General features: G+C 39.7%; 1 protein-coding gene across 1 annotated transcript in view; it reads right to left on the minus strand.

The window, feature by feature from the left end:
• adamts6 (ADAM metallopeptidase with thrombospondin type 1 motif, 6) overlaps nucleotides 1-25667 on the minus strand; it is a 58831-nt gene extending 33164 nt beyond the window's left edge. Inside the window, exons 1-11 of the mRNA XM_030149898.1 lie at nucleotides 25184-25667; nucleotides 23574-23995; nucleotides 23049-23431; nucleotides 21196-21370; nucleotides 20313-20536; nucleotides 20120-20203; nucleotides 18752-18897; nucleotides 15516-15559; nucleotides 13230-13335; nucleotides 11634-11780; nucleotides 4814-4955 (exon numbers count right to left, since the gene is read on the minus strand). Coding sequence (XP_030005758.1) covers nucleotides 4814-4955; nucleotides 11634-11780; nucleotides 13230-13335; nucleotides 15516-15559; nucleotides 18752-18897; nucleotides 20120-20203; nucleotides 20313-20536; nucleotides 21196-21370; nucleotides 23049-23431; nucleotides 23574-23673 — 1551 coding nt within the window. The 5' untranslated portion in view covers nucleotides 23674-23995; nucleotides 25184-25667. The remainder of the gene's footprint in view (nucleotides 1-4813; nucleotides 4956-11633; nucleotides 11781-13229; nucleotides 13336-15515; nucleotides 15560-18751; nucleotides 18898-20119; nucleotides 20204-20312; nucleotides 20537-21195; nucleotides 21371-23048; nucleotides 23432-23573; nucleotides 23996-25183) is intronic.
• Between the last annotated feature and the right edge of the window lie 1520 nt (nucleotides 25668-27187).

Consider the following 27187-nt stretch of genomic DNA (forward strand, 5'->3'; position numbering starts at 1 on the left):
TGAAGAGATCATGTAATAAAATTGGTGAAAATCAATATAACTGGGATTTCTTTTCCTTTATGTATTTATTCATCCTCTTTCCTGGTTGCGGACTATGGGTTTTGCGCTGGTGATGATAAATGAAAGCCTTAAAAGTGTTTTGGCGGAAATTTCAGGATGCTCGTGTCACAATATAGTATGGATATTCACTGAAAGAAGCCTAAATCCTTAATAGGAGAGACATCTCAAAAGACAATGAGATGGATGACATGCTTGACACCTACAATGAGGAACATTTTTATATTTTTTTATAGTTATATTTAAGTGTTTCCCTATTAATAGTAAATCTTGACACCAGAACTACCAGTAAGTGTATGAAATACCAACATGGGGGTTAATTTCTCCAAATATCTGGAAGTCCACAGGTTCTACTGGTCCCATGTGAATACGGCTTGAGAGCTCAATTATGTTGAAGTGCCATGTCAAGTGCAGTAAGTATTATTGGAGACAGTTTTAGTGGGAGCGCCATAAAGCAAAAGTTATGTTGAAATAAAAAATAAAAGCAGTCAAGCTGTTGGTTGACATGTTTGCAGTGTCAATGGTCATTTGAAGACTATGTGAAATGAGTTCAATGAAACTGTCATCTGTTTAGCCATGAATGGAGTTGAAGTATCAGCTCATTTGAGGTGGGGTTGTTTGTCAGTCTTCATTTGTCCCACCACCATTTCTAACCCTGACTATTTATTTCACTCAAGTGTGTACCAAGTATTATAAATGAAAGGAAAATGAGAGCCATACGAGGGAGGAGTGTGGGGGGGTGGGATGGGAAAAGTTCATGTAATATTTTTGTTTTGTTTCGATTTTCATTTTTATTATTTTTATTTATTTATTTCTTCTTTTTTCTCCTAATGTTTAAAAATCATCCCTGTGTGGTGTATTTGTAAGTTTATACAGGGTGGGGAAGCAAAATTTACAATGAACATTTAGTTGTTTTTTCTCAGCCGGCACTACATCAATTGTTTTGAAACCAAACATATATTGATGTCATAATCATACCTAACGCTATTATCCATACCTTTTCAGAAACTTTTGCCCATATAAGTAATCAGGAAAGCAAACGTCAGAGTGTGTGATTTGCTGAATGCACTCGTCACACCAAAGGAGATTTCAAAAATAGTTGGAGTGTCCATAAAGACTGTTTATAATGGAAAGAAGAGAATGAATATGAGCAAAACTATTATGAGAAAGTCTGGAAGATACTATTAAAGAAGAATGGGAGAAGTTGTCACCCGAATATTTGAGGAACACTTGCGCAAGTTTCAGGAAGCGTGTGAAGGCAGTTATTGAGAAAGAAGGAGGACACATAGAATAAAAACATTTTCTATTATGTCAATTTTCTTGTGGCAAATAAATTCTCATGACTTTCAATAAACTAATTGGTCATACACTGTCTTTCAATCCCTGCCTCAAAATATTGTAAATTTTGCTTCCCCACCCTGTACATTTATGTTTGTTCCTTCTGTAAAATGTGCTTTATCTCACTGTAAAAGTTTCTATTAATAAAAACAAATCTTTGAAAAAAAAAAAAGTGTGTACCAAGTATTTGTGTATTTTTCCAGTTGATGTGTTCTGTTCATGTAACTCCTCTCCTCAGTTTCTGTGTATCTTTTCCCACCTCTGACACAGGAACATGGTGCAACATGGTGTATTATGTCACCACTCCACACACACACCCCCCCACTGGGTCACGGGCTTTGGAAAACTTACAATTTAGATGAACCCCCCGAATGTGTCAGGGGTCACGTTCAAAGAAACACTGCTGTTGCATTGCTCCACATTAATGCTTCTTTAGGAGTATTATCACGTGTTGGTAAATCCTGAAGATGGATGGATACAGCGCAGATTTGTGGTGAAGATTTCAGAGTTTTCTGCACTGAAAAACACATCACTCATGTTGTTATCTTGCTGTAGAAGAAGATGGATTGGTGTCTGTTTCTTAAGCAACACGCTTTACCAGTGAAATATGAAAACTACAGCACAATATGACTGAGTGTGATTACAGTCAAAGCTGATACACTCTGGCTAAACATCCCTTATTTTCCAATCACTGTTCTTCTGTGCTATATTAGTGAGAAACAAAAGGAAAATTGCAAGAATGTTGATTTAAATGTGACTTTTAGCTATAGAAACCATACTCTTCTACAGATATGATCCATTTTCCTAGTCGTGTTTGTCCTCACAGAGGGTATGTCTTTCACATTCGGCTGCATGAAACACATTTAATTGTCAGTCGGATGAAAAACTCCAATCTACTTCTGTTGAATCAGTGCTGGAAACCAGTCTTCTCATAAATGACGCTCTTTCATGCTGATCTAAAACCACAATTATGAGCTTAAGAGCCAAAATAACTGGGCTTGATTCAGGGCCTGTTATAATCTGCTGTCAGATATTTCTTTCAATGAAATGAAATAATTGGATGACCTCAACTAATTTTTGTCCCATTTCCATCATGTGCCCAAATATTTATATCATTCAAAACAATATTTCATTATTGTTCGTTAAATCTTTGAGGATTCTTTCAACCGCTCCTTTTACAGTGCGGTTGTTCTTCGTCTTTCACTGCCTCTGTAATTTCATGTACTGAGGTTTTCTCATTACTCAGCCAGGGGGGTAATCATTATCATCACAGAATCAAACTAAACAGATGAAGGGAGTGTTGACTTCAATCCTTCATCTCATTGCCTGAGATGTTTAAAGATAAGAAAGAAGAATAAAGCAATGTGTGGAAAGACACTCCTGAACCACCTCTAGTTGTCAGGAAATCACAAAACAATAATCAGCCTAACATGTTTACCCCCTTAAACCTCAATGAGGAAATACAAACCTGAGGAAAGCTGTCATTATCCCAGAGAGAGATCCTCTACCGTTTGATGACCGTGTGAGAATTTGCGCTTTAATTGTTTCAAATGAAATAAAAACTGTTTTTGTTGGTTTTGATTTGTTTAAGGAACAGATTCTCATGCACAGCAAGAGTTCCCAGACGTTTCAGAGCAGCCTCCATCGGACGTGAAAATTGCTTTCTTGCTGTTTTTCATCCCACTGTCAAACAAATTAAAAAGTAGCCCAACAGATAATATACATCACAGGAACTCAGTACGTAAAACCAGTAAGTTAAGTTTGTAAAGGATTCTCTATGTCGGCCTAATGTTCATATTGTCTAATGTTTACTATTTTTCAAATTGAACTGATTATTTAACTGTAATTTTACCTCTATTTAGAATTGTTTCACAACATATTTAACCCATAAAGACCCAAATATCCACCAGTAAACAAAAGCATCTACTGATCTATAATGTTTAATAACTTGAAAACCACAAATCCTACCAATACATGTAAATAATTGGTGTAAAATACAATTTGTCATCTTTTCATGGTCATCAGATATGACCCATTTGGACGTTCAGAGGCTCCGTAGTTACCATGGAAACACCTTCATCCTCTACAACATTGACTCACATTGATGAATGACAGTAGATGGGAATGCTTGGTTTATGTTCAGTTAATGACATACTTGACTGAAAAAGTCACTTTTTCTGCAGTTTTCTCTGCTTTTGATATAATAACCCTCAACTTTAATCTGAACTTTAATGAACATCTTCACAATCAGTAAATTAAATGTAGGAAAATGTCTAATTTATACTGATAAAATACAAAATAGAGAGGATAATATTATAAATAAATGGCGATAAATCATTCAAGAAAGGTTAGATATAGAGAAAATTTCATTTGGAAACTGACATAAAAGTAACACTGGGTCTTTATGGGTTAGTTTTAAACAAAATGACATGAAATCTAAGACTTATAAGGCAATATTTATAATTTATTTATTGTTTATTTGTATTTAGTATAATTCCTGTGTCATGTGACATTTTGATTTTCTACAAAGCTAGGAGGTTTAGTCTTGACTGGAACACAACATTCAACTAGAATTCATTCAGACATAGTGTATGAATTATACATTGTTTTATGATTAGGTTCAAGAATTATAAGGTCATAATATTTAGTTTTACAGACAATAAAAAAGTGATTAGTTCATTAATATTAATGAAATTTTATTACTTTTATGCCATATATTTTCTTTTCTGATCTGAAGGTCTTTGAAGTTGCAAGTTTAAGTGGGTGAAGGCTTATTTACATTTATTTTCGTTCAGTTTGATTATTTTTATCCCCCACACGTCAGCTAACGCTGATACAGATACAGAGCACTACTTGTTTTTCTTAATCTATGTGCTATCTTGTAACATGATGAGGGCAAAAGATTAGTAGTATGACCCAAAATAAAAACTCTTAGGTTACTTCCCTCCTGCTGTCACAGTCAAAATAAAACTACTGAGTCACACGTCTGAACTTTGGTTTTCTTTTTTAGCACATCCTGTTGCAATAAAAGAAGTACTTTATACTTCCACAGATGCTGTGACTCAAAAGAAAAAATACTCCAGATTTGGATAATTACATATGTCTGACATGTCTGATACATCGCTCTTGTAAAAGTTATATACTAGGTCTTGACTGGCTCCAAAATATTGTTATGTCACACATTTTGAGATTTGTGTGAGCACAGAGAAACTTTGTCACATAAGTAGATGAATGTCAATGCATTACAGCAACTAAAATTAACTGTTATTGAGTGAAAGGGGACACAAATGCACAACTCTAATGGGGGCCGAAGTCAAATGTATGTATTTGTCTTATTCTCATTGTGAAGGAAACACAGATCTCTACAGGTCAGTGTTAAAGGAAGAGGATAGACAGGTGAAAGATGCTGGTTTCTTACCCCATACTTGCACTGGCGTGAAGAGGCTCCATACTGGAAGCGACACTGCTCATCTGCATCGTACACCTGCCCCGGGGCCACTGTTGGGTACAGGAAGTCTCGTTTCAGAGGTTCATTGTCCAGACACGTCCCCCGACCTGAGCTGTCAAAAAAACAAACCTACAATAGGATTGTTTCTTACACAAAAGGAACCTTTCTACACTTGGCTGATAGCAGAGAAAGAAATGCCAGGACTGGACGATTAAAGTCACCCCTCACCCTCCTCCTCTGTCTTTGAAACCTCGCCTGCTGCTGTTTGACTCATTTAATTTTACCACCAAACTACTATTGTAGGAAGCTTGTCAAAGATCTCAAATGACATGTAATTAATGTTGATATTACACATCAACACCTCCTCATCAAAAGGAGTGTTGAAGCACAAGCAGAGACATTTTACCAGAGGGAAAGAGGGCAGGCTGTTGGACTATATGCTTGTCTTCGAAAACCAGCCCCCTCTGATTATATGGCTATGTGTGCAGCTCTATTCTGTATGTCACTGCTTTTACTGAGTCCACAGAAGAGCCAATAAAATGACAAAGCAAGGGGAAGAGAAAAATCTGGAGTGAGCTACGGTCATATGTCCAGGCCTTGGATTATGTTTAGTCTGTTTTGTCAGATAGAAATATGTGGGCTCACAAAGAACTTGCAGGAAAAAAAAGACACACGGCAGTTTTATATTATAGTAAGCACTGTTCTGTAGCAAAAAATAAAGAGCTACAGCGAGAGCCAAAAAAGCACACAGGATGACTTTTGTTGCTGTGACTGTTTATTCTGGGTTGAACTTGTTTAATTGTCTGTGTGTCTCACAGATTGTGGACTTTTTCCTTTCCTTTCTTTTTTTTTGTTGTTATTTGTTTGAAAATTGACAAAGAGGCTGAAATCATCTTGAAGATTTGTGCCAGTAAGAAAATAAAGACCGATTTCATTTTGATTTCTTTCTTTTGTGTTCTTTGTTTTCTGCTCTCTAAAGCAGCTGATTATTTCGAGGCAAAATATTACTATGACTATTTACTATAACACTGTGTTCTTTCCAGCTGTAGCAGCTGCAACATGCAGTGGAATGCTTCCCATCCCTGGAAAGGAAAAATGGGCCGGGTGACAACAATAACGTAGTGCTGTGCTTTATGATTGTGCAGACTGCAACTTAGACGCCGACTGCAAGGAAGTGAAATGTGTTTGGTGTTGAAGCACACAACTTGAAGTGTACAGACGGAAATTATGAGAATATTAAAGGATTGCACTTAATTACTTTGAGCCATGCAAGTTTTATGTGTCCAAGATTTGAGATAAGGAAGTGTATGCTTGGCTACATACACCACCGCAGTTACATTAAGAGAATAGATGAATGCATTATTTCAAGAATAGTCCACTCATTTCTATGGAAGAGATAAATCCTTGACAACTAATATTTATTTTTATTTCTAAGAAAGGTTCAGTGATCTGGTGAAGCAGCTGGACACTGGTTTTTAGCAAACATGTCTGAAGTAGAAGTTAATAGTGCATCTGTCAGGGACTGTTTTCAGCTGCAGATGGACATAAACTGATGATCATTTCACCAAATATGGTGTTTGGAATTAAAATGAAGACACTGACAGTGACACAGATGATTATAAATTAACATGTTATGTGTTGGCTTGTGGATGTGTTTTTGAGAATACTGGAGGTTTTCAAGATTTGCTCATGTACTGACAGTGTCCCATCATGACTGACCAGTTGTGAAGTGTGTCATGGATTGGACTGACCCAGTTCTGAGGTCCGCACTCTTCTCTGACTAAAATCTGCTCCCGTCTATGGAAACATAACAAGCTACATCAGGTTTCAGCTACACAGCTAATACTTGTTGCAATATAGAATTTCACCAAACGGGGCGACCTAAAAGCCTTGTGGTTAGACAAATTTCACCACAGATCCCATGAGCACTGAGTCCCCGGTTCAATTCCCAGCTGACTCGTCCATTTGGTTCATTTCATTCTCCGGCTCCTTTTCCACAGACTTCTTTCTTTTCTCCACTTCTTTCTAAGAAGTAAATGCACAAAAATACCAGGGTTTTCTGTGCATTTCTTACATGTTCAAGAGCGCTGTACTAAAATTAGCCAAAAACCGAAAAAAGCAACCACATTTTAACCTTTTCTAACAAATAACACAAAAATACCTTAAAACAATTGATACATTAAAAAATACTACAACATTTTCTCTTGTTTTGTTGATAATTAGATTTTCATTAGTTGCACATTTCCTCTTTGATCAAAAACTGCTGTTTGTTTTCATCTCACAGAAGCAAATAAAAGAAGTCACTTTAAGTGGGACCTAAATGTTCCAGACTGAGGGGAATGACCTCCTTCTTCCTTACTTCTTATCCCCTTTCCCCTCTTTCTCTTTTGTTTCTTTCTTCCTCTCTCCATCCCCTGTTTGTAGTTAGTGAATGGAATAATCCCATTTCTTGGCTCTTGCTCCGTGGAGGACCCTCTCATCAGAGAGGGAGAAAGACAGACAAACCGGCCTCTGAGGCTCCTTGACTCCCTCTGCACCCAGGGCAAGCCTCACTATTTATTGGTTTGGAGAGAGACAAAATAGTCAAAGATTAAACATAGAGGCTTATTATTTGACGTTGTCGTGAAGGCTTCCCGTCCGGTGGATTCAGCCAAATTCATTATGCTGAGCGGAAATATCTTCTAATAAGCGGGAACAGCAGCAGTCTCTGAACTCTGACACTGATCATTCATGAACATATGACCCGTGTCACTTGGATTCAACCAATGGTGAGACAGTAGCATGATAAAGCCAGACTAACCTAACAATTATGTTAAGGCACAAGTTTAATATCAAACGCAGCAGAATATGTGGTCTCACTAAGCTCAATAAACTCAAAATGCCTGCCTTTTAACATTTATAACAAGCTGGCATGCAAACACGAGAGAATAAACTATGACTGAACTGTGAGTGTATTCATAAACCATTCCTAAAAAACCCAAACAAAGCACCACATATTGCTCTTGCAAGACGGTGAATCTAGGCCAACACCACAGCCAAAGTTGTTTACTTGGCAAGGAGAAGCATGTGCGATATCCAAAAGTCTGATTGAGGGAGAGAAAGGGAGGATAATTGGAGTTTACAGACAGAACCCTTTTGTAAGAAACACAAAGGCTAAAGGCAATAAAACCAAAATGAAAAGAAAAACAGACACACAGACTGATAAAACAGAGATATAACTTAAGCTAAGCAATAGTTTATCCTACATAGAAAAGAAGTAATGCAACTTTTACTCTTTTTTTTAAGGCTTGTTCACCCTCAGAGGCTCGAGCCAGAAGTGGAGAGGAACCCGACAGAGCAGCAGAGAAGCGGCGCTTTGTTTCCCAGTTGGAAGCTGGCGTATAATACTGTCATCTCTGTCACAGGCGCTGTTCACTAACCTCCCTCTAACAGCTTTCAGCCGGAAACATCATCTGACAACCACAACCACTTTTATCCGCTTTCTTGAAGGGTCTCGGTAACAAAACATGAATACACAAGCAGACACACACAGCAGAGGCTTCGTCTTCATGCATCACCATAACGCTGTACCTGGACTTTGAAGCCACACCCAGGTTTATGAGTGAGGAAAAAAAGACCTCTAATAATTAAAAGATGATTTATGTGTAAATTATATCTGTGAGTTTGGAGTAGTATTAACCCATAGAGACCCAAATAGCCAAAATCTGACCCAAATTATCTACTGATCTAAAAGCTTTAATAACTTCTGAACCAGTAATCCTATCAATACATGTAAACAATTCCGATAAAATGCAGTTTGTCGTCTTTTCTTGGTCATCAGATATGACCCATTTGGACGTTCAGAGGCTCCGTAGTGAATGTAGAAACACTGTCATCTACAACATTGATTCACCACTAGTAAAACCCATGGAGTTGGATCAAGACCAGTGGATGGAGACACTTGTTTTTACATTCAGTTATTGATTTCTTTGCTGAAAAAGTCACTTTTTCTTGTGTTTTCTCTGTTTCTGATATAATAACCTTTAACTTTATTCTGAGCTTTAAAGAACATCTGCATAATCAGTAAATTAAATACAGGAAAATACATGATTTATACTGAAAAAAATGCAAACTACAGAGGATAATATTATAATTTAATGAAAATCAACCTGATCAGTGAATTAAATATGTGAAAATACTTGATATTCAATGAAAAAAAAATGCAAAGGATAATATTATAAGAAATGTTGATAAATCACTTAAGAAAAGTTAAATATAGAGATAAAACTATTTGGGAACTGACACACAAGTAGCACTGGGTCTTTATGGCTTAAAAGGAAACTACATATTTAGATATACTGTATATATGGAACCTACTCAACTTTTTTGCAGCAGCAGCTTTCAATCCAATGCTCTATTATCCACCAAATCATAACAGTCTACATGAGGATAATATGTCCTTATGTCTTTTGCAAATGAGATGTATTTATTACATTTGGATACATGCTCTTTGTTAAGTTTAGGAATCCATATTATAACTTACATGACCTGCTACTACAGACAGAGAGGGTCAAAACTTGAATATTACCAAAGAAGCCTTATGTAGGTAAAACATTTCAACAGTATGAGGTCCCAACACCAAATTCTCCAAGAGTTATGTGAAAAATTATTAAAAAAGGATCAAAATAGCTTCAAATCTGGTAACGTTGAAGCTGCAGAGACATCTTAATTGATTTTCTGGAGTGAGACTGTGGCTTTCAGGTGTATAGTCTTTCTACTGAAATGTTTTCACAGTCTGATACAAACTGTGACTTTCTTAACTTTATCAAAAAATTACATGTCTCTCGCCATTGACTATGAAGCAGTTTTGTTCTCAAGCAAAGTCCCATGAGCACAACTAGATAAATTCTTACTTCTTTCAAACAATAAGGAATCACCATGAGCATCTTCCACATTTCTGTAAATGTTTTGACTGTATATGTACTGATGAATTCATTTTTCATTGATATGTAAAGAAACACAAATGCAGCACTGGAAAAATGACAGATTCTGCCTTTTTACCTCTGATCTGCTTAGTACGCACATATGAACCACAAGAGGTAAATATGAAGCTACATTTTCTGACTGTAGCTCATGCAGCATTTTAAAGGTGCGGGAGACTTTCGTGACCAATTTTTCATCAGATATGTAAAACCTCAGTCATAGCCTAAGTTTCACGAATCTGTAAGTCTTTCTGTGATTACTCACCTGAATCTCTTGCATTACAGTGAACAATTTCGAAGTACCATCCACCATAAACAAACCGTGTGTTTACATCCAGACCCGGGAGGGAACTCGGGCATCTTCGGAATTTTGTTGCGATGTGCATTGTGGGAAACGGAGGCTCGTGCAGCCACCTGACAACGGCAATGGCAGGAGCTCCCTTCCCGATATGCATATTCCTCCAGCCGTTTCCGCGTTTCAGCCGTTTCCGCGTGTTTGTTTCATCCATATAATATCATATGGTCGTGCTGCCGCTGCTGCTGCAGGCGGCTGCGTGAACCTCCCTTTCCCACAATGCACGTCGCAACAAAATTCCGAAAATGCCCGAGTTACCTTCCGGCTCTGGATGTAAACACATGGTTTGTTTATGGTGGATGACACTTCAAAATTGTTCACCGTAATGCAAGAGATTCAGGTGAGTAATCGCAGAAAGACTTACAGATTCATGATACTTAGGCTATGACTGAGGTTTTACAGATTTGATGAAAAATTGGTCACGAAAGTCTCCCGCACCTTTAAAGCACAACACATATTAACGTATCCTCTCTTGTGTCACTAGGAGTTAATGAGGGCATAACTGAGCGTGCTGGACTTAATGTATCATGAATAATGGCCTGGTTTTTTAGGTGGTCTTGTTCTAATGGGTCGCTGGGCACTGACTTTAATTATCAGGTAACAGCAGCCAAACCAAACAGGCAAAGTGTGAAAGCAGTCTAATTCTATCCAAGAAAGGTTCAATTAACTTTTATTAGAGAAACTTTCCCTTTGATAGGACACTAAAACCTTCTCTAAAAGCAGCTCTATCAAAATCTCAGCCAAAAGCGACTAAATACAATGTGCCCACGTGCAGGGATCATGGTAGTAGCTTTTATTTCATTCAGTTCTGTCATCATCATAGGCATCTGTTCCCTGCCAGACACTGAACTCCAGATGTTTTGTCTGGAGCTGGCCTTCTCTAACTCAGGACTGGGGACCTATGTGAGTTGTTACCATGCCAGGCTGGGAGCACTTTCTCCGGTTCAGTTCAGCTAGCGGTCCCTCTGTCTGCCAAATGTCACTGCTGTACTGTTTGGTATATTAGTGCTCTCTAAGACTTTGTCTTCTTTGACCTATCCATGAAACAGTGGAGCAGTGGTCAAAGCCAAGACAGCTGGCCTACGCATCACCACTACGCACCACATTAGCTTTAACATTGGCCACTTTGTGGTGTGAAGATGCAATGGTGGAAGGCACCCAGTTATCATACGCAGCCACAAGGAGGTCTGGCAGGAATCTCTGTGATGAAATGGATGTGAATAAGAGGTAAACGACTTGCATATACGAAGCCTAGCGGGTCACCACAAGAGCCGGCCAGTGGCAGTGGGTTATGAAGGAGACGGCTCTGAGCAGGAAAACAGGCATGCACCTATTTCTCTGCTCTACACACACACACACACACACACACCCACACACACACACACACACGTACACACACACACACACACACACACGCATACACACAGGCTAATCCACACACAGTCCCCACAGGGAATAACCATCATCCACTTACTCGAGAAAGCTGGTAATGTAGTCTTTGCTGCAGGCAGACCAGGAGAATGGGTTGGTGTTGGCGGTTATATGGGCAGCCATCAGCTTGGCTGTCTCGTGGCCTTTGGTACCGCAGGAATTCCCAATACCATCGTGGTTCATCCCAAAACTGAAAAAAAGGAAAAAGTTAAGTTGATGTTGCCGGCTGTTGATCACAAGTAACTAAGGATGCTCTGGTTGTAAAATATGTGGCTCGTCCCAATATTTAAAATAAGAATTTGGTCATTAGTTGATGCGGATATAGATGGGAATTTTTCTTGTTTGTGTTTTTTTAGTTTAAAATTTTTATAATTCCTCCTTCTATGCCAGCAAAACAAAGAAATCCTTATTATCATCTGTCACCATTTTGAAACACACAATCTTTGAATGAGCACAAATTTACTATTGCAAATTCATACAGATATCACTGAAATCAATGAAATTACATCTTATTTGCCAATACAACAACAGCAGTCAGCAGGGCTCACACTGACCAAAACGATGTCTGGTTGATATGTCGGTGCATCCCTACTAGTTACCACTAGCATAAAAGTGTCCCTCCCTTGACAGTTAACTGCACAGGTTCGATAACTGTGGGCAGTCCAGGTTGTTGAATGGAGGATGTCTACCTTAGTGGACATGGCTGTAAAGATGCAGCTCTATGGCTCTGAAACAGCTGTGTGGAGGAGAACTAAAGGTTAAGGGTCAAACTCTGTCTGGAGCTTGAGAAAGTTCTAATCACCACTGTGATGCCTGGCTGTCAATCAGCGCCTGCAGGTCTGAGCAGGCCACAACGGAGAGTCGCCATCGACAGGAGCAGGACAAGGAGATCCTGTTGATCAATGACTGACACCCAAAACCAAAAAAAACAGCTCCTATCCTTGTGCTCTGCTGGGAAAGCTCATCAAGAATTTATTTCACACTAAGGGTTGAAAAGGAATCATTTAACAACAGATTAAATCTATCTGGATATCATTTGAGAGAAAATCTCAGGTTACAACAGGATGTCAAAGCTCACTTTTCCTTACAGTCCAAAAGCACAGATCAGGTCTAATGTATATAACAAACCCAACCACATCGCACAGCCTGAACCTGTTTTTGTAAGGCTGGCGTTTATGACATTTTACCCTACTCTGGAAATAAATCAACCCGGTTGAAACCCCCGCTGCAGTGTTTTTTTATACATCCTCTAGAAGCAGAGACTATTTTTACAACTGTCCCACAACAGAAGCAGACATGAGACATAATAAAGGAAATCGCCATCTTGCTGAACTCTCCAGAGGGGGATACATAGACTAATACATCATCATTATTTTGCTTTATATTCAGGAAGAAAGAGCCAGAGGTATGTGGACACTGACATTTGCATGAGGAAAAATGTGGAGATACAGTTCAAGGCGTCTGCAGGGGGAAAAAGGCTACAAGCAGGTCTGGTAGGTTTTGTTTGTTTAGCAGAAATTATTAGTAGTGGAGAGTCATGGAGGTGATAAAAGATTTAAAGATCATAAAACAAAACAGAAAATCTCATTTGCATTAAAAAGAGATGTTAGAAGTGTCATAAATCTCAAACCACACTCACTTGTGGCCAATCTCGTGCGCAATAGTGAAAGCAGAACCGAGGCCGATGTCTTCATTGATGCTGCAACTCCTCTCCGGCTCGCACATTCCAGCCACCGAGGCCAAGCCTAGACACACACACATGCCAGACAAACATACAAACACAGGGTCAAGACGCAGCATTCTTAGGAGTCATGATCATAAAATCAGGATTCCACTCATATGATCTCCTGTTTATAGCAGTGCTGAAAGGCAGTCTCAGCGAGTAGATTCACCAGGGGGAGTTCAGTTTAGCATCACTGGCTAGACATGCTTTTTTTTTTCTCGCAAACTACAGTGGCTGCTGGAAAATGTCTAGACAAGGTTAGATTTATACATTTCAATTCATGTAACAAGGGATCACCTCAAACACAAGCCAAGGTAGGGAATATAAGAACTCCCTCACCAACGGCGTGCCCCACCAGAAATCTGTCAGAAAATATAGATGTTTTCCTCATTTCAGAACTAGAGTCAGAGAAGGAGGGGAGAGAAAAAGAGAGACAGGAGAGGGTGTTTAAAGTTAAAACTGCTCTGCAATCCAGGTGTCGCAGGTCCTTTTTTCCTCAGCCTGACAGGTCAGATAGGGAGACAGGAGGCAATTCTTCACAGATTACATCTACAGGTGACTGGAGAGCGGATCGTATGACAGTGCAAAGCAGGTGTGTGTGTCTCCTTTTGTATGTGTGTGTGTGTATCAGGGATGTGCATTAATGTGTTTGAAGATGTTTTAATTTTTCTAAAGCACAATGACAAACTTTTAATAGTTTTAAGAATGAAGTGAAAAGAATGTAACATCACCTGATCTCATATTGGAACTGAACTTGAAAATCTAAACTAGTTCAGAATCAAAAAATCACAAGTTGCACACATCCCAGCTAAACCCAGAAGTGTGTTTTGAGTCGTTCACAAAGTGTGACGCAGCTACATGCATGTGCACCTCTGAGCAACTGCATAAATTACAGCTTAGCGGCTAGTGCTGATTCAGATTTTCCTGTATAGTTTGCAGGAATTTCTTCCCTCCCTACAAAAAGTGGCATGGCTTTTGTATTCTCTTTACTAAGAGGCTAAACAAGAATAGACTCGCAAATCAGGAGGCCACTGAAACCATTACTGGAGGGAAAGAAGGAGCCTGAAGGTGAAGAAAGAAGGAGGAGAGGGAGGGAAAGGAAGGAGGGTGGCTAGTCTACGATTAGTTTAAGAATGTGAGTGTGTGAGAGCATAGTGAATGTGAGTGTGTACGTGCGTGGTCGTGGCTGAGTGCAAAACGCACACACACCGCGATGGAAGTTGTTTTCTTAACACCAGGGTGGACTCTGTATTATCTCCAGCCCCGTGATTACTCGGCGACCCTAAAGGCCAGGGATCTGACCTGGGATCATGATCCCTGAGGGGTGGAGGGAGGGTGAGACAACGAGGAAACCAAGCAGATGCCAGGGCAATTAAAGCGACGGGGGAATGTGACGAATGCGGTCAATCTGTCAAACCACCCCTGAAGTCACAATATTACCTCCAAGATATACTGTGGTGCCTTCAGGGCCTTCACAAAAGATAAGATGGGGCGAGAAGGGCTGGGTGGGTTGGAGGTTTAGGGTGGGGCGGAGGGTTGAAGTGGAGAGGTGGAGGGGGTCTATGCTCAGTGACTGCTCACTGTCCTTTATCCACCCCCTATACCACCTCAACCAGCATATCACGTACTTTTATCTCCCTCCTGCATACCCTTAACACTCCCTATAATTGTTCTTTTCCCCTTCCATTTTCTTTTCAACTCCTCCTATCCTTCTCCATCTCCTCCTCTGTCACTACTCTCCTCTTTAACTCCCTTTCTCCTCCCCCCAGTCAGCTTTCCAACACATACCTTTTTCCTTTCTCGGTGGAAGTGTAAACACCTTAGACAAACTGAGGTTAGAGGCAGAGGACAGAGACAGCGGGGAAAAAAAGTTTTATAAAGTGGAGGCTGTGTGAGGAGGTGACCACAGCTGTCCAGGTTCAGGGCTCCCGGCCTCAAAAAACAGAGCGGAGATAAAATAACACAAGTGAAAACATCCTTCTCATTATGTCTCAGTGGAGCTGTCTGGTGCTCTTCTAAAGGAGACTGCTAAATAAGGTTTGTCTGAGGACACGTTGAAGGGCAAACGTGAAAATAAAAACGCCTCAAGAGGGAAAAGGGGGAAAATGAACTCCTAAACTTGAGAATCATATAATGAACATCAGTTCAGTTTGCCAACTGGCAAGAGAGCACATGTTAACGTATAACATACAGTCCACTCACCTAAGGTACCGCAGGGTTTATTCTTGTAGGTGCAGATGTCATACCTTCAGACAGACAAAAAAGAAGAAACACTAACAATTAAATTAACTCTACTTCTTTTTTTTCTTGTTTTCTGTTTTACAGTATTTTGTTCCACTGGCTCTTTGCCATTTCATTCTTTCCACATTTAATCACAGTCTGGCGAGATATAATCTCAACCTTTAGCATAACAATTGCCATAATGAAGTTGTGATAGGGTTAGGTTTGGTTCTAGGAAAACACCTGGTTCACCCTCTCATCGGCAGCATGAGCCTTTGGCAAAATGTCATCCAGCAAACACTGAGTGTTCAGACATGAATGAGAATGAAGTGAAAAGCTCCGGTCATGCTGCGTCCTCATTGGTGCCCCGCGTAACTCACATACAGGTAATCCAATAGAGGCCAAGGAGCCACAGTACTTTAAGAACACATCATACATTTCAAATGAATGATCCAATCATTCCTAAAGCTTTTAATCTATTAAAACCAAGGGCACAGCAAATTTAATTTCATCCTCCTGGTCCTCCCTCCCTCACCCTATAAACTCTTCATCCTCCCCCTGCTCTGTCCCCTTCCCTGCAGAACACCATCAAACCCATGAGGTACAATCCTGACGTCGTGTAGGAAGTCAGTTTGTTCTGATTTATATCCTTAATTTCTCTCAGTGTCTCTTATGAAAGTGACAAGCCACAAATACTGACCAAAAGCAACAGTAGAGAGGTCTATTTTATAGTAATGAATACAAGGATATGCAACTCATTTGAGTGACAGATGTTTCCTGTTGTGTTGTGTGATATAACAATATACATTCTGTGATGATAGGCAATGTCATTTCACATTATGATTGATCATTTACCATGTTGTGTCACAAATCATCCTCCTCATGGCAATATTTTACATTATTTGGATGACACTTTGTCTTTTTCTGCATGGATGCAAATGGGAAATTTGGATGAAGGCAACATGAACAAACTTGGAGGAAAGTAACTGTAACGGAATGGAGGGTCTCCATTCAGAAACTGACACAAAAGAAGGAGCTCACACCTAAGGCAGGGACTCCTACTGATGCACAGACATGGTTTGGGTAGATTGACATGAATGAGAGCCATATTTTCTATATTGATAATTCATATGTTGTTATATGCATAATTCTAACTTTGAATAACATTTCCAAATAAAATGAGAAAATATACAAATATTAATTAGGACCATTCATTTGTTTCATGTATTATTCAACTTGTTAAGAAATAGGACTTCCACATGTGATCATTTTAAGGATATGTATCATGATACATTATGTGAAGATGACATTACATGGTTAAGTTTTTTTTTTGTCATATTAAAACATCCTTGAAAGCTAGCATTCCACATGTACACTTATCACCAATCTAATCTAAACCTTAGTCATTGATTTAAAAAAAAAAGGTTTAAAAAAAAAAAAAAAAGTTTCAGTTGTATTTATTGAAATATACTATATAACTGACTGATTAAAAACAAGAAATTATTAGTTAACTGTGCTTACTGAAATTTTTAGCCTGAATTCGTTGCTAGTTTTGGATCATATTAACTACATATTTGTGATGTGGTTGCTGTAATTCATCATACCATCTCTGTTTCTCAAAGCAGATAATAATGCTTTTTTTGCAAACAAGTTTTATACAGTCTTTGGCTAAACCGACAACCCATATATCACTAAACAAAATGTTAGCTGGCAACTAGCTGGTGAAGGAGGTGGGACGGCTAATGCTAGCAAAAAACCTAATAACAGATAAAGGTGGTAGAGGCAACTGTTTATTAAATGTTAGCAATAATAGTTATATGTCAATAATATGTTAGGGGTGTGTGTATGTCTGCTTGTTTTAGAGTTCTTCTGCCCCCTATTGGGAAAAATGTTTTATCAATGCTTTAGATAGCCAAATAACTGATACTGCAAATCTGGATGTGGAAATGCTGGTTTTCAGCTGCAGTTCTTCTCTGCTTTTAACCAACTATGAAGCGCTAGGTGGATCTGCATGGCTCCTAAATATAACAGTATAAGTCAAGAGCTACATGTGACTAAGTTCTGAAAGACAATAGGCGTACATTTACACATTTATCTAAAAAAAAAAATGCATGTAGATTCCACTAAGCGGCCTTAAATGCTTTGTGAGTGAAGTTAAAAACAATAATAAAACCAGAAGCCAAAGGAGCTGGCAAACATCAACGCACCGACAACAAACAAGAGCACACAGATGATAGAAAGGCTGTTTTGTGCAGAGCTCAGCAAGTCAAAATGCTTGGCTTTAGCCCATGTCGATCACAAAACACCATCCTCTCTTTAGAGAAACTGGTGAGGGGAAGGAATATGCACTGTAGTTGCTAGGTTATGTAGCCAAAACAGTTCTGGCAACAATGAGGTCTATTCCAGGTAATGACAGAGGTTTGCTGTTTTATGGTAACACCCTTGACATAAATTGCAGTGTGACAGGTACAGTACGTCTGCACATTTTATTTTCAGAACTGAGGCCTTTATTCTCATCAGCTTTTTAATAGTTTTCAGTAACTGTGTGCAGACGAGCTGGGCATTTGGTACAACCAGCACCATAGCTGGTGTCCACTATTAGGAAACACTTGAACCCTACATTTTAGAGCAGAACCGCAGCTGAGCACCAGTCATACATCAACAGCACAGAAAATAACCTGCAAACTTTTACGGTAAAATTAGAAAATGACTTATTCTAAAGTGTAAGGTAAATGAAACAACTCTTTGAGGTTCAGTGAATGTCAACGCTCAGCCAATATGAAATTCTATTAAAAAATAAATGTTACAGCTAGTGAGACAAAATATATATTAAAATGTCATTACACAGCTTATATATAGAATATAATATTCATTTTGTTGTACCTTTGCACCATCCAGGAATGCCAGACTTCCAGACAACAGCGGTGCATACAGTGAAATGTTACTACATCTAAACAGGCTCCATTCATTTGAAGGGATGCACTCCAATTGTGAGCATTGTTATCGTTCATTTGCAGCAAAGAAATTGCCCAGTTTAAAACATTTGTTAGAAACATGGACAAAAAGTACCAATGCAATAAGTTACTATGTTTTGATTAAGTAATTAAGTTAAATATTCTGTAACTTATTACATCCCAAAAGTAACCCTCCTAACAAAGTCCATTCCATTGTGAATTATATCAAGCAAAATGTGGTGAGTGATGCAAGCCCAGACTCACCGTGTGATCAGAACAGCATTATCATGATGAGCCATGCCGTTCTCTGGGATACTGTTACCATCACTGTGATGGGAGAGGATAGACTTCTGCCACTTACAGAAACTATCCAAAGACTTGTCAGCATGATGGTTAATCTCCAGATTAGGCTGCAAAAGACCACATAGTACAAATACAGCACAGTGTAAGTGCCTTACAATGTAGACAGCATTCTTTGCATAAAGAATATGTGGAATAACTAGAATACTTCTTAAGCAGTAGCCTATAACAAACAATGAACTTAGAGTCAAAGTCAGGCTGACAGTTGGAGCCACACTCATTGTCCGAGTACAAGAATTACCTAGAAGAATTATTTGGAGGAGTAATGTACTTGGATCAGGGTGAGGATAGAAGAGCATTTGCTGGAACAGCCAATATGTTTATGGATTTGATTTAAGAGCTGATTTAGTAAAAGTAGAAACATTTACAGCAGGAAGAAAGATGAGATTTTTAGAAGTAGCTGCAGTAGTGGAAATGCGCAGGCCTGCTAACAGCTGTGCTTAGATTCCGCTGCTCTATTGCATTAGCATGGTAATACGGTGACACTGATGAGGCTACCTCGATGTTTGCAATGTTCCATCTTTCCTTAGTTTTATGAGCATTAACATTAACAGCTATATTAGCTTTATCCTCTGGGCACATAGAGATAAATTGGCTAAAAACGCATAAGTGGAAAAAGTCGCAGGAGTTTTTTCAGAAATGGTTGAATTTTAAGGTCTGCAAAAGACATTTATTGATTGAATGTGAGTTTACCGACAATACTGAACAACTCAACAGCCCATCAGTGATTCTCATTGCTGTATGAGTGCATTGGTATTTCAGCACAAAGACTGAGACATAACAGGCTACTTCCTTCCATTTATCATTCATCTGTTGACCTACTTATGACCATTACAACTATTTACAGATCACTTATGCATATTGGATCAAAGAGCAGCTCCACTTGACATTACAATATAATCTTGTGTTTTGGACCAGATGCTACATAAAACCAAGCAATAAGCCCTTTACAAAGACAGATGCTAGGAACATGTTCTGCTTCTCTCATTATACATACATGCATGTACAATGCATGTAAAGATCTACAATTGAGTCTCCCTAAGGTATGACGCATGAGCACATCTGTCATCTGAAAAGTTTCTCTACTCTCTCATTCAACCAAGGTAATCACATAAAATACGGAGCTCATTCACTCCATGACCATCAGTAATACACTGAACTACAGGTGAGGGGACTGACAATATAATAAGACCTGTCTAATTGTGTTTTTGTGAACATATTGATTAAATACCAGTAATGCAGAGAAAGGTCAGTAGATAGAGGTTTTCATACCTGATCCTCAGTCAGAACAATCAACCGGGTCACAATAATGTTCACAACATTTCCTAGACTGGCATCACGGTAAAGTTTGGCAACCTGACCTCCAGAAAAGAAGAAAAGACACAAAGTCAGACAATTTGTGTCCATATGTCGCAATGTATAATCATCAGCCTACAACATGACCAAAAAGTAGGCTTAAACTTACAATATTCATTACAGACAAGATGTAGTGCTCAATGTCTTTGCGTCCATGGTAACCGACCATCATCTTATCAGCAACCACTAGAGTCTCCACAAAGCGTTCAGTGCTGACGGAGCGCCTCTGTCTGTGGGTACTGTTAGACTGCTCACTGTCATTTTGTGGAATAGGGGACAAGTGGACCGGGGAAGGTGTGCTGACCTGACAAGGTGCACTGCTTTTAATGAGGTCTGTGAAGGAAAGGGAGAAAAAGACAAGTTAGTCATGACCAATTATGAAATCATGAATTATGTGCTTATAATTGATGACACACTATCTGCTGGACAGATTGTGTTACTGGTTTGTGTATGGCAAATGCACCTAGGGAATCTGCCCCTTTGAACCTTGCAGCGAAAGCCTCTGCTTTATGACCCAGATGCTCTGGGAAAAAGCTATAAGATGGTACATGTTAGGGCATGCTGGCTTCCTGCCGATGACAGCCTTTGCCGTGTCTTATAAGACCTTGGCCCAAATACCTAAATATCCACCTGGTTCTTTTTCCAACTCGTCATATCACAGCAGACATGGCATTTGGTATAAATGAGTTGTCTGGATTTAAAAATCTCAATGTGATTGTTAGTTCTATAAATAGGATTTGCACTTCTATAAAAGTCTGACAGACTTAAATTATACTCTGAAGATCCTTTTTATGAAAGCTAGAGTGAGGCTTTCTCTACAGGTTGAAAGGTGTCCAGACCAGGAGCAACTATAGCACACAAGAGGCCTGGTCATGTCTACCAGAACCTGGGCCTACAACCAAACCAGCGCTTCCCCTAACCTGCTATGTATAGTTATTCCTTTACGTCAGTCCCACCCACACAAAGTCCAACCCAGATGGAGGCTCACCAACCTGAAATGCCACAGCTGAACTCCTGGCTATGCTCTTGTGGTGAGGGAATGGCAGACATTTTATAAATAACATGTTGCTGTGCTTCTTCCAGGTTCCATTCACTGGAGGTTGTGGAGGATATGTTCTTTAATGGCTCTATTAAATACTGCTCTTCCTCTGTTGTAATAACGCCATGCTTGTAGGGGAAGAGAATCAATGAAAGACACATAAACAGAAAAAACATTATAGGTAAATGCATACATGTAGACATCAACTTTTTTGTGTTAAAAGGGGAACATTTTGACTATTTTTTTCAATATTTTAAATCATTTTAAAAGGGCATCCCACTAGTTTTAAATATCAGGTTTTTTGAGGGTGTGAACAGTCTTTTTTGTCTTTTTTGTGCTGCAGTGTGTGAAACCGAGGTTACTCTGATGATGTCATGAGAGTTATTTTACATAGCCTGGAGGTTTTCTATTTTTACAGAAAACACAGTGTTATAAACTGAGGATGCATTTCAAAGGCAGGAAATGTCCAGTGAAAGATACGATTGAGCTTCGTGGTGGGGTTTTAGTGTCATGACCCAGTCTGCAGACTAAGACCAGGCTCCGCTGCTATGATTTTGACAGCTTCTTTTCATTCTTGTCCAACCTTACAAACGCTGTGGAAGCACTAAATACACTAAATAGCCAGAGTGTCCTTTTAAATGACTCATTTATTCACTGTGTGCTACATTCTTGGTGATGGGGTCATAATTTAGCACCTGCAATACATTGATCACTAGTCTGCAATTAAACATCAAAACCCCAAGCAATACATTACATCAAGACCGACACAGCAGTTAATTGGACTTCAACCAAGGTAAATTACTCGCTGCCCTTTAACACCCCCTGTAGAGCATAATCTCAGAAAAGTCCTTCAGAATGAGTTTGTAGAGAACACTGGCATGTTTCTTGGCTCTGTGAAAGCTACCATGAAAGCAATTAAACACATATCACACCAGCACACAAAGCTAGATTTGATTTAAGTTTTAATGGTGTGTGATGTCAAGCTTTTAAACCGCTCAGACAGCTGATTACATTAAAGCACAGACACAGTTTTGTCCATTTTTGGTGCTGTTAGAAAAAAGGGCAAACACTAATTCAATTTATGATGACTCCATGTAGGTCTTGCCAATACATTTGGCTACAACAAGGGTAATACATGTTTTCTCCACATGATTACATTTGCCAATAAAAAAATAGGATCTTTTTTTTCCCTTCTTTAGAGTTATTCTGAAGGAAAAAGGGATAACAGCTATTAAATTTCTTCCAATTTCTTGATTAGCCGAGAGAACCTGGACGGTCACACTGTCTGTGGATGAAAGGCTGAGCACTAAAAGCTTAGACAGGATAATTAGATGCCTTGTTAGTGCTGCTCAGTTTTGTTTTTGAACATAAAACTTAAAAAAAAAAAAAAATGCAAGCAAAGCCCTCATCACGTTACGGATTTACAAAGAAAAACATCATCTTGTTGCATTTGAAACATGAGAATAATGTGTGACATTTAATGCCCGAATGAGAAGAAAGGCACTGCTGAGGAAGCCGAGGTGATTTTTCTCCATGAGCATCACCTCACCCCAAGCTGCCTGCAGACTTAGTGCGCTAGTGGAAGGAAGCCAAGATTCTGTTAAGCAAACTACAATTGGTCTAATCCTCTGGCGCTGTGTCTGAAAGATTGGCTCACATAAGTGCAGCACAAGCTAGGAATATATTAGTTATCTGACATTAGTATCAGGGTTTGTTTGAGGTAAGGGGAGTGTTAACTCTTTGTGTCAGTCGGACAGTGTGAACTGGCCACTTGGAATAAAAACAAAGAGGCTGCTTTATACTTACCAGGCCCTTGCAGTTGCTGAGTGCCACTCTAGTCGTGCTGTGCTGATTTTGCAAGAATCCGACATAGTGACAGTTATCTACCATGTTATGACGCCACTCCAGCCCTTCTTTGCCCCAATACTCCACTGTAAAATGTTTTGACACCAAGTGGGGGTTGAGTGTCAGGTTTAAGTGAAAGTGCTTTCCATAGGCTGACAGTCTGTAGAACAGCCGAGACTCTGGGGGGTCTAACGCAGGCAGCGATCCCATTACGGGGTCCACCACCCCCCGTCTCCGTCGGCCTGGCCGGTGGTGTTTCACAGTATAGCTCAAGAACTCTCCATTCTCATCCACCCGTACCGGGACAGTCAGCTGATAGTGCTGCAGGTAGGACAGGAACTCCTCTTTTACAGAGAAAAGAGAAGAGAAGAGAAGAGAAGAGAAGAGAAGAGAAGAGAAGAGAAGAGAAGAGAAGATCATGGTTATGAAAATACTATTGGTTTCATGAGGTTTTACATCCCTCCTGATCACCTGTCTACATCATACCTTGAGAGTTGTGTGAAAGCCTATTGATGCTTTGGAATTCAGAAGCAGCCATCACCACCAGGCTCAGTGTCCAAGTCAGCGTCTTCCACAAAATTTCCATAATTCAGGGAAGGATGTGACATGGGGTGGGGTAGAGGGTGCTACAAACAGGTTAAAAGCACACGATCAGTCCGACACCACACCATAACAAGTCCATGGTCTGTCTCCTTCACTGGTGTGAAATGTTCTCAAAGTGCTCGCTAAGCTCATCCAGGTCTCAGATTTCTCCTGAAAGCGAATGCTTCCACGTCTCACTGGCTTCTGAAGTCATGTCAGCAGCTCATAGGTAACACTGTAATCCATCAGAGACAATCACATTCAGGTGTAAGTCCAAAGAGGAAGCTCTATATCGGGAGCTTGTCTTGACCAATCCATCTGCATTCCTGTAAAGGAATCAGAGGTCAAATTATTGTATTTCAACTAGAAGCAGCCAACACTTTAATCACATTGTGTGTGTATAATGAATGAAAATGCACAGGTTTAGTCTCACCAGACATCTCCACACGTGAGCTGTAAGCATTAGTTCATCCACTCTACGAAGATCTACAGAATCAGTCACACTTTTAATTCATTCATTAACCAAAAATACCAAATGCTGTCTAGTTGCCTCCCATGTGATCAGAGGTTTGCTGCTTGTCTCTGGGCTTTAGATTGTTGCTCAGACAACAGAAGTCTGGTAACTGACACTTAAAGGACAAACTCTAGTAAAGATAAGATGAGTGAGGAATTTATTTGAGTGAGTGGTTCATATATATATTGATCTACTGGAGATGGTGATAAAGGACCTTACATGCATAAATCTTGACAGAGCCGACCGTGCTGACTGGTGGACAGTAGAATTTGTGTAGATTGTGGTCTACACTGGTCTACCTACTTAGTGACGCGCACAACGGCAGCATGTGCAAACTAGTCTGCTGTAAACAAACGCCAGTGATCCGGGCTTGAAGGATGATATCCAAGCAACTGGGCTCCAAATACGGACAGAAACCCTTGGAAAAAGAGCATTTTGTACCTGTGTATATTTGTTGAGCTCAGACTCAGACTCAGCCGGTCCAGACAGCAGCGCTACCTACTTGGCCACTCTGACCCAGACAGTTGGCAGCCGGCCCGCACACCGGCACCTCAAACACAACCGAGATCCTCCAGGAGGGGCTGCAACCGCAAAAATCTGACTATCTGACATCACTTTAACGCCTTTGGTTTTGTTGCAAAAAGAGTGCAAAGCATGCTCTGTTGTGTGTTTTAGTGAGTTAAACGCAGACAAACGGACTGCCCCTGCAGATGTGGAGCTAGAACGATGCAATAGTTGACGGAGCGCAATGCAACTGTTGATTCACAGAGTAAATGTGCAACTCTTAGATGCATTATTGTCTCTTCTTAAATTACCCGCCCCCTAGTCTCTGTGTGAACTCGCAGCGCACAGATATGAGGCGAAAATGTTGGTTTGCAAGCCAAAGTCTGCGTCCCTGGGAAGATTTAGAAGCTCGGCCGAATCTGCCCTGAAACTGAAAAGTGTCTGAAAGGACACTGTCTGCTCCTACACAGACTGGGAGTGTAAAAGACATAGTTACCATGCTCATCTTCATTGTCAGCTCCGGTCCAACTGTGCAGGGAGACCTCAGGACAAAAGGTTTCTGCTGCTCTGAAGTTCCGCACACAAACCTCTGCTGCTCTCCTCTGTTCATCTCCTTTTGGGTTCTGCCATCCTCTGAAGCTGCAATGTGCTTCTCCCCTTCACACAAGACACCCGTGCAAGTAGCCTAAACTGTACCTCAGACCAAACACTGTCTCTAGACACAAAAAAAAGTTACTCAGCTTTTCAAAGTCTTGGATTTGCTCCAGCACAAGGTTCTATTTTCAGCCTATCTGTCGTCTTTATAATCTAGACTTGGTGTGATGGCTCAGAGGGCTTAAAAAGTTAGTTCAGGTCGCAGAGGGTATTCTGCGAACCGCTTGGAGAAAGTGCATGCAAACAGCAGAGCAAAAAAAAAAAAAAAAAAAAAAATTTGGCTTTTGAAGCTGCTCCCCTCACTACATTGCAGAGACCGGGTATGTCCCAGTCCGGTCAGCTTCAAATTGGCAGCTTTTTCAGGGGGGAGGTGACGTCAGTGCAGATGTGCCTCTCTCCATCAGCTGTGCGCATGTCTATCAGTCCAGGCCTGCAATAACACTCACAGCTTCTTTAAGAATACACCCCTCACTATCACATCTAGCATTAAACATAGAAAATCAACTTACAAACACATGCACTGGCAAAGAGAATTATGACCTGCACCAGATCTTTTAAAAGCATCAGAAAAAAAACACATTATTATTACTATTATAGCTCTAACTGTGAATTAACCCCAATCAAAAGTGATGTCATGATAATAAGAAAATGCATCTTAGATATACATCAATAATGCCAGTGTCCTAAGACTAAAAAGGTGAATGAGTGTGTGGTGGGCTGTATTTTCTGCTGCAGCTCCTCTAAAACTAATGGCAGCCCAGTGTATTTACATGTAATTTTACCCACGTCTATCTTTAGTCTGTAGGAAATTGAAAATCATGCCTATTCCTGAGTTTTAGTTACAGCTGCTCATTATGTAGGAGCCCATATCATTACAGTCAGGTCGTCATTACATGCTCCATCCTACACACAGACACGCGTGAGGAGTCTGTGGGAAGCAGCGACCCCATGTGTCCGAAAAGAGTATAGCAAGTGAGTCTGGTAACACTTAAGTACTGTTTCTTTACACCCATGTGTGTCTAGTACTCAGTGTATGATATGTGTACAATGTTTTACTGCAGTGGTTCCCAACCTTTTTTGGCTCTTGACCCCATTTTAACATCACAAATTTCTGCTGACCCCAGACATTCAAAATGGCAACATTTTTTGGCTAAAATTCATTTGGTTTTGATCATGTAATAGTTAGCTATATTATGTTGCAAATAAATGCTAATTGTAGATGACATTTAGTCTATATAATGTATATTATTCTGGATGGAGGCAGAAAAGCCAGGTGTAGATTACTGCACAAAGTGAGAATTTTATTTTCCTTGGTCAGGATATGTACAGTCAGTCCAGCTTGGATTTACAAGGCTGACAATTAATACTGAACAAACAAGAACTCAAACTATGAATTATGAAAGAGCTACAGCATCTGAAACTGACCACAATGAACATTTGAAAGATAAACAGTACCACAGTGCTGCAGTTTCAAGTTCAAAGTTTGCCTTGCCTTTTATGTGTTGTGATTGTCTCTGTCAACTCACCATGTATTTTTTTATTAGTAATTTAAAAAAATAAATTATCAATTACTAGAAATTTCAGGCCACCCCATTTGAATGCCACATGGGGTCCCAACCCCAAGGTTGAAAAACACTGTTTTACTGTTAAAAAAGTAAAAGAATCTTTTTTTTTTCTCAACAATATCATGTCCTTTTGCATAATTTTCCTGTGTAGGTGAGTAGGTTACATGGATGGTCCACCTTTTTACTTATAATTCAAGTGACCCTATGTATGTACAGTATGTGATCTTTATTGCATTGCTGTCATCGTCTGAGATAAATGACGACAGGTAAGATCTGCATAA

Source organism: Sphaeramia orbicularis, chromosome 12 (genome assembly GCF_902148855.1).
Source record: "Sphaeramia orbicularis chromosome 12, fSphaOr1.1, whole genome shotgun sequence".
Classification (NCBI taxonomy): Eukaryota; Metazoa; Chordata; class Actinopteri; order Kurtiformes; family Apogonidae; genus Sphaeramia; species Sphaeramia orbicularis.